Source organism: Cnephaeus nilssonii (genome assembly GCF_951640355.1).
Source record: "Cnephaeus nilssonii genome assembly, chromosome: 2".
Lineage (NCBI taxonomy): Eukaryota > Metazoa > Chordata > Mammalia > Chiroptera > Vespertilionidae > Cnephaeus > Cnephaeus nilssonii.
This window is the reverse complement of record NC_137073.1, coordinates 72,930,972-72,943,415: the sequence shown is the minus strand read 5'-3', so window position 1 is coordinate 72,943,415 and position 12,444 is coordinate 72,930,972. Positions and strand designations below refer to the sequence as shown.

The 12,444-nt window shown below is 38.3% G+C and overlaps 1 protein-coding gene across 1 annotated transcript in view; it reads right to left on the bottom strand.

Annotated features, from left to right (window-relative positions):
* ARSB (arylsulfatase B) overlaps positions 1 to 12,444 on the bottom strand; it is a 132,701-nt gene that overhangs the window by 57,530 nt on the left and 62,727 nt on the right. Inside the window, exon 5 of the mRNA XM_079793522.1 lies at positions 8,437 to 8,680. Coding sequence (XP_079649648.1) covers positions 8,437 to 8,680 — 244 coding nt within the window. The remainder of the gene's footprint in view (positions 1 to 8,436; positions 8,681 to 12,444) is intronic.

Here is a 12,444-nt window from a genome sequence, read left to right as displayed (position 1 = left end):
TACTCATGATAAGCTGCATATAAAAAAGGTATGTTTCAATCTGTTATCTAGGAATTTTCCTTATTTTTCAGTTTAGGCAGATGGCACAGTTTAGCTGTATAAGCAACACTACCTCCCCGGGACTGTTGATTCCATTTGTGGAATGTAAATCTCTGAATAATGACTGATGATGTTTATAGTGATTTTTCAACACTCACACAAGTTCCTTGTTTTTAGGTGAACCAAGGAAGGGGAGTTTCTATGATGGCAGCTCTTTGGGCTCCAGGCTGATGGGAACCAAGGAGAGTTCTCTAATTAGGTAAGCACCTGCGGGACTCTTCAAGGATCCTTACTGCACAGTGCTCTCCTCCTGCCTCGCATGCATTAGTGGCCAAGGCAGTCAGTTCACAATGACCACGTGATGGTGGACACCCACCTCTAAACCAGTGAAATGGGCACGTCGCACACATGTCCATAACAATCAAATTGGAGTCTCTTGGGGGTCTTTGGCTGAGCTAATTGGAATAATAGTGACCAGCATTTATAGAGCATTTACCATTTTAAATACTTTACATGCATTATTTCATTTATGACACCATGATGTAGACACCACCTTGGCATACTGCAGTTAAGTGAGTTACAAGATTACATGGTTAAGCAGGTGATAGAATTGGATTTGGAACTCAGGCAGACTGACCCCTGAGTTCCCCGCTCCTAACCACAATGCTAAATTGTCTCCTTAGTGAAATGTAGACATGGCCTCAGTATCTCCTTGAATGTATTCTATTTTTACTCATGTAGCTTATTATTAGGCACCATTAACAAATATCTCTATTGACTTCAAATGTCTCTATTAAGAGTTTTTCTCCATCCTCTTGCCTTAAAGACTGATACATTTCAGTATTCAATTTTAATTTACCTCAAATTTCATATTTTCTGGATTAATTTTTTAAAAAATAGGACAAGGAGAAATTGATCAGTGACTAGTTTCCAATATGCTATAAATATTTTCTAAAAGTCTACAGTTTCAGACACTGAGATCACAGCACTGTCCATTTATAAATAGAGTTTCCAGTTTTTGACTTTCATTTTCCAACCAGTTGAAGGGTGGGGCAGTAAAACATTTCCCATAAATAAGTGAAACGCTATTACATTCCATACTTCTTTTACCACTAGCTACTGGCCATCTGTCATAAAAAGACACACCCTGTAAGGCAGTATCAAATTTTTACAAAGAGAAACAGCCAGGGCAATATTTTCTGAGGTGAAATTTTGAAAAAAAGTTACTAATTAAAAGAAAATTCAACAAATACCTACATAGTAATGTCCATCCCATTAACCCTTTGTAAGCATCTTCATCATCATCATCTTCACTTCAAAATACAGTGCTGTTACTATTTCCCAGGCACTGTGCTAAGTGTTTTATACAGATTCTTTTACTAAATCCTCCTACAAGTGACTATGAGGCAGGTACCACTAATAGTGCACTTTACACATGAGGAAACTGATGCTTAGAGTTGTTAAGTAACTTGCCCAGATCACACAAAACATAAATGGAGACAGGATTGGAACCAGATATAACCACAGAGTTCACATTTTTAACCATTATAAATATCTTACAATACTTATGTTCTTTGTTATGTGGGTGTGCGTGATACTGGGTTTGTGTAAATCCCATGTTCCTTGAAAAGCCATTTTAACATGCAAACATTGTCACAAATAAAGAGTTTAGGCATGGAAATGATAAAATTTTGACTATATTTAATGAGAAAATTAATTTGTATAAAGTTATATATGAGGAGAGAATTTTTCATGTCATTTTTATTAAGGAATCTTATTAAAAAATTTTAAGTAGGATACTTAAGAAATATTATTAAGTAATATTATAAAAAATGATGGAATCATGCCCTTAATATAATTTTTTCCTACTCATTAATGTAAAATAATTGGTAGTTCTTTTGGGTTAGTATCTGGGCAAACCAGCAGGGCCTAATATGCCTTTATTCCAATTTCCATTATAAAACTCATGAAGAATTACAAAGAGATGAAAACTGGCAACAGTGTTGGAAAATGAAGAGAAGACCAGATGCCAAAGTCCCGAGGGAATGTCCCTAATGCCAGTGCTGCAGAGATTAACAACATATTCTTGGATTCCACCAGAAGAATCAAAACCTGATCCCAAGAAAAACAGAAGAAGATGGTGTCATTCTGTCTACCTTTAGGTAGAGGACTCAGGGGGCAGCACCACAAAAAATAGGCAATGCTCTCCCGTTAGCAGGCTTCAAAGCAAGCCTTCTGTCCATCCTCCCTCACCCCCAGGCAGCATCCCTCCCTATTTCCACCCCAGCAGCAAACACCAGACCACATGGGAGTAAACAGAAGAAACTAGCATGACATGCAGAATCCTAGAATATAGCACCTAAGTACAAAAGAAATCTAAAACAGCATGCAGCGCTCTACTAGTACATACTAGGGGCATCGGGTAGAGCTCTTTTGTCAAAAAGGGTAAAGTAGGAAATAAAAAAAATAAACACATCATTCTTTAAACATTCTGCTTTAACTTAAAAACATATATAGTCACTTGGCAGTCTTCAAAGGCAGAGCTACTGGCTGGAGATCCCTATCATCTTTATTACCAACCATACTTATCATGCTTCAACTATAGTTTCTAGTGCTGTTTGTCTTAAACGAGCACAAAGGCCCAAGAACATGTGAGTTTCCAGATTTCCACAGAAAACTGGTGGCCATCTAAATTTGAATCTCTCCACACATTTTTTTGAGAAAAAACAAAACAACATACTGAAAAGGAAAGAGTAAAATCACCTAACACCCAAGCCCACAACATAAGCAGGAGACGGAACATTAATTTAAACTCTGGATAGGGTTTAAACAACCACCTGAGACCCGAAAGCTCAGTGTTGGTGTCCATCTTATTAGAGTCAGGTGGGAATTATGCAAAGGACAGTGAGGGGTACAAGAGGGGAAGGGACTCAGCATGTCTAGTTAAATAAACTCCACAATGATTCTGATGCAGTCTGATGCCTGGCGGATCAGAGAGATGGCTACTGGGGAGTCAAGAGGAAGTGGCTTGGAAAGTGCAGGAGCAGCATCTAAACAATGTTAGCATAGGAATAAAAATTAAGCCCTAACCGGTTTGGCTCAGTGGATAGAGCATCGGCCTGCGGACTGAAGGGTCCCAGGTTTGATTTCGGTCAAGGGCATGTACCTTGGTTGAGGGCACATTCCCAGTAGGGGGTGTGCAGGAGGCAGCTGATCGATGTTTCTCTCTCATCAATGTTTCTAACTCTCTATCCCTCTCCCTTCCTCTCTGTAAAAAATCAATAAAATATATTTAAAAAAAATTTTTTTAAGTGAGAATTAAAAACTTTTGGCAAATAAAAACATTCCCCTACTACGAGGGGAAAAAGCAGAAGAAAACGGTAACATGATATTTCAACATGAATCAAACATAATTAAATCAGAACTGCCAATATAAAAAAGACTACGAATTAAAAATTTAAAAACTTAGACACTGAACTAAAGGAAGAAACTAAAAGAAAAGACAAAATCTCAGAAATGAAGGGATATGATATACTAGTATAACTGAAGGTGTATAAAAGCAGATAGATACTAAAGATGAAAACAGAGAAGATAATTCAAATTAAAAAATTAAAAAGTAAAAAGGATCAGAGGGAAATTGATAGAAACAAAAAACATATAAATAAGATTAAATAATACTTATAATTGAAGTCCCTGAAGAGGAAACACAAAACAATAAAACATAATATTTAAAACTATAATTTAAAAATCTCTGAAATAAAAGACCTCAATGTACAATGTGTATCTGGAAATATTGACTGGGAACATGGTTACCTTTGAAGCATATCAAGTAAAAGTCTTAGACTTTAGATAATAATAGTAGTTGTAATAAAAGTCTTCTGGGCCTCCAGGCAAAAGGACCAAGTCACTTGCAAAGAAAATAAAATCAGGTTGACATTAAACATATCAACAGCAGCATACAAAACAAGTAAAGAGAAGGGTGACATTTTCAAGAAAGTCAAGGAAAGACAGTATGAGACAAGAATTTTGTATCAGTTCAACTACTTATCAATTCTCAAGGTTGTAGAAAATGTTTTAATAGACATGCAAAAATTCTAAGAATCTTGAGAAATCTATTAAAGAATGAATTCCTCCAACTAAGAGATAAATGAGAAAAACTTTAGAAATGGACGAGTGCTTAGCATTTAATATATTGTAGAACTGAGGCTAAAACAAAATTGTAGGTAAGGATAGAAAAACAATATTATATATATTATATGCTCTGACACAGTAGAATTAATACGACTAAAAATAAAACTGGCAGAAAAGGGTGAGAGAAAGGGTAAAGTTGAATAAGCTAGTTGATTTCCTTATAGAGTTAAAGATGCCATTTTAAGCTGACAAACCAAAGAGTAGAACCTAAGTTTTAAAAAAGGGACTGAGCCATGGCTGGTTTTGCTCAGTGGATAGGGCGACGGCCTGAGGACTGAAGGGTCCCAGGTTCAATTGTAGGCGGGATCCCCAGTCCTGGTCGAGGTGCGCGCAGGAGGCAACCAGTCGATGTGTCTCTCTCACATCGATGTTTCTCTCTCTGTCTTTCCCCCTCTTTTTCACTCTCTCTAAAAATCAATGGAAAAATATCCTCGGGTAAGGATTAACTAAAAAATGGACTGAGAGGATTATATAAAGATAATAGTATAATGCTAACAATGAAATGAAATATACATCATTCTAAATATTAAAAGAACTAACAAACAAAAGATCAAAGATAGAAGTAAATATAACACAAAATAATATGACAAAACTAAGAATAAAAATGCCAGTCATAGCAATGCATATAAACTCATCTACTAAAATAAAATATTTTCTGACTGGATCATAAAGAGAAACCTAATACAGCCCCTAAAAATTACAGAATACACATTCTTTTCCAGTCCACATGGCAGACACCAAGAAAGATCATATATAGGCCCAAGTGTTAAATTTAAATGAATTGAAATAATAAGTATGTTCCCTGACCAAAACAGAATTAAACTAGACATCAACAATATCATTAGAGAAAACCTGAAATATTTGGAAATTAACAACATACTTCTAAATACATGGGTCAAAAAAAATCACCATATTCACCATTTCCATCACTGTATTTATCAATAATTTTGACATAAATTCTACCTTGTCAGCCACCAAGATTGCAATGTCAGCTTTTTTTAAGATTTTAAAAAAGATCAAACAATTTTATAAAATATATTTTTATTGATTTCAGAGAGAAAGAGAGAGGGGGAGAGAGATAGAAATATCAAAGATGAGAAAGAACCATTGACTGGCTGCCTTCTGCACGCCCCTCACCGGGGATCAAGCCCACAACCCAGGCATGTGCCCTGACCGGGAATCGAACTGTGACCTCCTGATTCATGGGTCAATGCTCAACCACTGAGCTATGCCGGCGGGGCAAACATTTTTTTGTTTGTTTGTTTTACTGAGAAATAATTGACATGCATCCCTGTATAAGCTTAAGGCATACAGCATGATGATTTGATTTATATACATTGTGAAATGATTACCACAGTAGGTTCAGCTAACAGTCATCTTCTCATATGGATAAAATAAAAAGAAAAGAAATGATAAAAGAATAAAGGAAAAAAATTTTGTTTGCAGGTAAAAGTGTTACACTTTTCTAGAATAGTACTTATCAAAAGACAATAAAGCACCCTTCCGGTGTAGTGGTTGGGTGTGGACCTATGAACCAAGAGGTTACCATTCAATTCCTGGTCAGGGCACATGCCCCAGGTTGTGGGCTCAATCTCTGGTAGGGGGTGTGCAGGAGGCAGCAGATCAATGATTCTCTCATCATTGATGTTTCTCTCTCTCCCTCCCTCTCCCTTCCTTTTTGAAATCAATAAAACAATATTTTTTAAAAAGAGACAATAAAACAATGTCTATAGAATGCTGAGAGAAAAGATTTGACAAGAATTGTTTGTCAAATTATTATTTATGTTTGGAGGTAATAGATATTTTTTATATGCAAAGACTAAAAGAACTCACTATTTGTATAACTTTACTAAAAATTATTTTAAAATATTAACCAGCCAATCAAAAGATTAATTAAAATTAGGAACTGAGGAATGGGAAAGGCATGTAATAAAAGGCGTTGGTAATATTGGAATTGGAAAGAGCTTGGAGAAGTCATGTCCCCTGTAAATGACAAACAAGGTCTGTGGCTTGGAACAGAAAAAAAATGGAAGCAGTTGAAAGAGCTTCAATTGCAAATAATGTCACTCACTCCAGAACTGCTATTTCTCCTAACTTTTTAATATTTTAAAGCGGGTCTAAGAGGAATTGATAACTAGGCAACTAGTGAAACCCTAGTGCTCTCAGCACAGCCAACTCTATTTTTCACCCATTACTGGCATTCCTATTTCATCAGACCTTACTGAAATTTTCAACAACTACCATCATCTTGGAAATGGTATTTCCAAGTAAATATGTGACTGGAAAAAAATTTGCAGAACTCTGGGCACAGATGATGTGTTTCTGGCATTTGGCTGTCCACGTGTTTCTGAGGCTTCGGAAAGAGGCTCCAGATGTCCATCTGACCGATGGCTTACTGGGTCAGCGGGTACGGGTGCCAGGTGCTCTGCCACTGAAGGAAGGCTTGTGATGCTGTGCGAAGCAACGACTTCATAGGCTAGGGGCTACGTCACTTTTTTCAGGATCTTTTTATCAAGAAAGGAGAGCATAAGAGCGGATCTTCACCTACTAAAGGGAAATTTGCTGGATTTCCAGAGGAAAGTCTTCAAATTCTTGATTAAACATTGGGCAGCAATTTTACCTTTTTTAAAAAATAGAAAAGGAGCATGTACTTCCCCATGGTTTAACATGCTTGGACAATGTTTTTCACCATACCTTTTGGGTAAAGCCCTGCAGTCAACAAACACTATGCATGCTCAAGAATGGAGAGCTCTGTTTATAAGAGACTGGTCAGTAGGAGTTCAGTGTTCTAACACTGAAGACAGACTTTCTGCAAATCTGGAGTTAAGGAACTAAACTTTTTCCAAATTTTCTGCAGGCAGAAGCAAACAAGTGCCAAAGGTTACTTCTGATCAAGAGAATCTTAAGACTGACATGTGGACTTACAATCCACAGCTTGGTGATATGGATGAACATCAATGACTTGGACTTAGTCAAAGAAAATAAACTCAGTGAACTGGGGGCAGAGGAAATTATTCAAAATGAATTCAACTACTTCTCAACTCAAGCCTACCCTCATTTGGCAAAATGTGCTACAGAGCTCTGACTTCATTTGCTATGTGTGCTTTTGCAAGCTGGGTTTTATAACCTGTTTATCACACACACACAAATCAAAACTGACTGGATGTCAAGCATGACAACATGTTGTCATATTAAATCCACTCAAAACTTCCTCCTACTTTTTTAGTCCAACTTCAGTAGCCTTCATGGTGAAAGCTGGTGATAAGCTGAATTGAAGTTCAAGTTTTGCTCTGCTTGAGAATTTTTATTTCTTTTTTAATCATAAAGTAGGTATTAATTTTGCATTAAAGATAAGTGAGAGAGGCAGAAGTTTGTAAAAAATGTTTTTCACATTTTTCTATGTGAAATCAAGAGAAGGCTGAGACTTGCAAGGGCAGCAATGAAAGAATTAGGAAAGATTAGAGAGAGACCAAGGCTAAGATCATTGACACCATTGTACTCCCAAATACTACTATGGATACAAAAGTTGGACGGTGAAGAAGGCTGATAGGAAAAAAATTGATTCACTTGAAATCTGCTGCTGGAGGAGAGGTCTACAGATGCCCTGGACTACCAGAAAGACAAACTAGTGGGTCCTAGAGCAAATTACACCTGAACCACCGGTGGAGGCAAAAATGACAAAACTGAAGCTATTCTACTTTGGGCACATCATGAGAAGGAAAGGGTCTTTGGAAAAGACAATAATGCTGGGCAAAAATACAAGGCATCAGGAAAAGAGAGTAAATATAAGATGGACTGATTCAATAAAAGAAGCCTTACGCTGTGGAGGATAGAGCACTGTGAACATCACTCATTCATAGACTTGTAAGGAGTCAGAGTTGACTCAACAACACGTAACACACAATCACATAGATAGAAAGTGTAACCAATGTCTAATATCATAAAAATAAATGCTATCTAAATTTTTGTGCATAGGTTTAGGTACCTTTTTCCTGTAAGTTCACATATTTCAGTTTCAAAGAGGTCTATGAATCAAAAACCCGAAAAAAATATTTACAATATTTCTAAAGGCCTTTCTTTTTTAAAAAATCATTTATTTGTAAGCTGAGCTATCATTTTCACAAAAAGCTATCATCCTCACTCAGTTGAGTGGAGCTGTTCTTACAGGTCTGTCCTGAGAGGAAAAAGAAAAAGATGCACCGGTACCTGATGGTTTTCCACACGTCAAAGCCGTCGAGAGGTTTGGTACCATTCGTGCTGCCCCCGGCCAGCTTCACCAGAGTTGGCAGCCAGTCGGAAATGTGGATGAGCTCCCGGTTCTTCACGCCCTTCTGTTTCAGCAAGGGGCTGGCCACGAAGCCCACCCCTCGCACGCCTCCTTCCCACAGGCTCCACTTTCTCCCTCGAAGGGGCCAGTTATTGCCCCCGGCCAAAGTCTGCCCACCGTTATCTGAAATATAATTAGATAGATGTTGGCATTAGGACAATGTTTAAGAACGGAAGCCTTCTGTGTTTGTTGTTATAAAGGGTGCTTAAGAACTAAAAAAGATAATTCCTCCTTACCCTCTCCTGTACCAACTACCCCTTTTCCTCTGAAAACTACCCTCCATCACACAGACATAACCAGATCTGACAGGAGACCAATCAGTCCTCTGTGGATAGGGCCACTGAAAAACAAAGATGTCCCCTAAGGGTGACTGCTTGGGGTGGAGCCCTGTGCTAATCAAGGCACTGGGTTGTTGTTGTTTTTTTAATAATATTTTTTTAATTTTTTCAATTAGAGTTGAGGCACAGGGTTTTAAGTGTATGCTTGCAGCTTGGTGTAACACAAGACGATGAATCCAGGTAAGCCGAGCCCTCTTGGCACATGAAATGAAACCTGTGAATGAGTTTCACTTAGCGACGTAAAGCTCCTGATAGGTGGGGACAGCGGACCTTTTTATTTTCCTCTTGGAAACGTTTTCTCACATTTAAACTGGTAACTGAACCAACACTCTACTCCCTGGTGATTTGAACTCCTCCTTAAGTGTGAAAGTTGAAGATTTTCTCTAGTGGGCTAAATGTCTCTGTAAACAGAGCAGTCGGGTGGAAAAAAATAATTGCAAGAAAAATTCTTCTCTTCTCGACAGGATGATGGCAAAACAGAAAGCCTCATCGTGCGCTGTGCCAGGAGAGAGAAGGGTTTTCTTCCAAGACAGCTGAAGGAATGGAAGACCTTGGTGAGGCCAGGAGAGAAGCTGCAAGTGTGACCGAGGTTAAGTATCCTACCAGCCAGTTAGGGCTCAATTAGAAATGAAGCTGGACTGTAGAAAGTAAAAAGTGGTATTTCTTGTGTAGTGAGGTTGTAGAATCATCTTATCTTCAAAACTATCCACACACTTAGGTGACGTTAGAGACCTATTTTAAATAACACTTATTTGCATGGATATTATACTACTTTAATTAAACATTTTTTTAAAAAAACCACTGTTATCCAAATGAACCACATGGGGGCAGTAATACAGACCTGCTCTACAGAACCTTACAAATAAACATCTAACACAGAAATCAAGATCTTTCAAAGCCACAGGATACACATGGGAGGAAAGGGAACTAATATGTGTTAAGCAAGCACCTACTATGCACCAGGCACCACTTTAATTTCATATTACCGCTCACAGAATCCAGAGTCTGACAGACTGGAAGCCTGATATCATCACTTACTAGCTGTGTGAGGTGGGACAATAGGCTGTCTCAGGTTTTTTTTGTGTTTGTTTGTTTGTTTTTTACCTTTCATGTGCAGATAATAATTGCTACCTCATGTATTATGGTGAGACTCATTCTACATGACTAAAATGTAAATGACACCTTCTATGATCATTGCTGGGTTAGGTACCTGGCACAACCTAAGCCTAAGTAAATGGCAGCTAATATGTTAACAACCCAAATAGTCTGGTGTTATAATCATTTTGTTGCTTTAACAAGTGAGATGTGAAAAGGCCAAACCAATAGCTGAGAAATGTAGGATTCAAACAAGGTCTGTGTGACTCTCCAGGTCCCATGCTCCCAGAGGGCCACGCTCCTGACGTTCTTGACGTAGAGGGGGTTTTAGACCGTAGGCCACAGAAAGCTTCCCTTCCCTATGGAACCAAAAGCAGTCAACCTCAGCCAAGTGTGCACTCTTCCTGCGATAGAGCAGAAGGAGAGCATTTTCTAGGCGATCGTTCCCTTTGGAGGAGAATCGCTGTTGTTGGTGGGTAAGAAATTCAAGGATCTACTGCCAAGGTGGCTTCTAATTTAGCCTTTAACACACCTGGTCCTCTGTTTCTCTCTGCTTTGTGAAGGGAGGGAGAAGAGTCCTGAGCTAGATAAGATGAAGGTAACAATTCTTCAACACCTTGGTGGGGGGCAAGCAATCCCAGCTGCTGTCACAGACTCACAAGAACCTCTCCTCAAACCTCATATCTCTTCTTAAAAATGCCCAAGACCCCAACTGTCACCCAAGCCAGTGCATTAAATACACATTCTATTTCACATGAACTGACCTGTATATTCAAAACAAGGGCACCATCTTTAGACAAAGGGATTCCTCCATGTTCCTTATACTTCTAGAGTATGTGACCCATAACCAACATATTAAAATTTAAAAGAAGGTGCTGTTCATGATACAGAAATATACTGGATATAAATGCTCACACTCTACCCGTGAGAACAAGAATGGCTGAGACAGCACTGTTATCTCGCTCTATTGTCTGGCTTGTTATCAACGTTACTGGCTCAATGTAGAAGATGTCTGTTTTCTCCATTTTAAATAGATGCACTTTTGAGATTCCAAAATGTCTCTTCCAGTTGCACATATTTGTTAGTGCTCAATACAAAAGTTGGATAATGACGGTGGTGGGAATAGAGTGGAGATGATGGGGTAAGGGTGGCTGCGTCTGGAATCAGATTCTAGGAGCAGCCCTTAGGAATGACTTGGAAAGGAAAACACTCTAGGCTGAAAAGAGAACTTGGCCACCGTTGCTACTGTAGGAGCTGAAGGTGTTTCCTCATCGTATTAGGGGAGGGTGCCAGCGCAGTGAGTGTGACTGTTTTTGCCATTAGCTCAGTGTGATGTTTTTGCCATTAGCAATGATAAGCCATTCTATCGTCGGTTATCAATGTGGCTTCCTCCACATTTTTTTTTTTGAGCACTCTAGCGATGAAGCACTAGTAATTAACACACCTGCAACTTGTTCTCCTCGGCTCCCCAGTCACAGAGCCAACTGTGGATGTGGCTGCGTGAAGAGGGCCGTTCAGCTCTGTAGGCGGGTGGGGTGGGGAGGCTTGCGTCTCCACAGGCAGCACCAGGCCGATGGCTGCCGCTTACGAGGCCTTTGAAAATAGGGGGCTGCCCATCAATCTTAGCACATTCTCCCCAGTATTTCAACGAGTTGGACACAAAACTGATCAGGATAACAGCAAGAATCAAATAAGCTCATTTGAAACAAGGTAGAATAGGGTGTTTTTTTTAATATTGCTCACTTAAGTCTGACAAAAATGAAAAGGGGTATATAGTATTGCTGAAAGATAGTAACTAGTCTTTTGGGGTGATTACGTTGTAGAGCATACAGATGTTGAATTACAGTGGAACTTATATAGTGGTATATACCAACTTTATATAATATATATCAACTTATATATTGTTATATACCAAATTTACCTCAATAAAATTTTTTAAAAAGATAATGGAACCACCACCATCTCAAACATATTTCTTTTCACTTTCTCTCCTAATTTCCTTTGGGCAAAAGTTAATTTTTGTTCTTGTAAAGAATTAATTTTCAAAAGAAAATTTTCTTATGTCATTTCCTGAATGACTTATTAAAAAACTTCCAAATTCAAATAAGATGACTGCAACTAGTAAAAAGGAAACTATGAAACATTTTTTTCAGGGAAATGGTTTTTCAGAATGTTTTTTGGCAGAGGGAAAAGCTAATTATAAAACCTTTGCTGTCCAGAAAAGAAATGTCAAAATAAAACAAATGCTGTCATACACAGATGGTAAATCTCACTTTATTATTCATTACTGAACAAAAATAACTGTCAAAGAGTCACGGAAAAACATCGGTTAGCCAAAGATCTGAGCAAAAGCATTAAGTATACGACCATGAAGCCTCATCCATATCCAGCTGATAAAAATTAAGATGGAACTGTGACAGCAACATTGGCTTTCAGGACTACGCCCCACCCGAT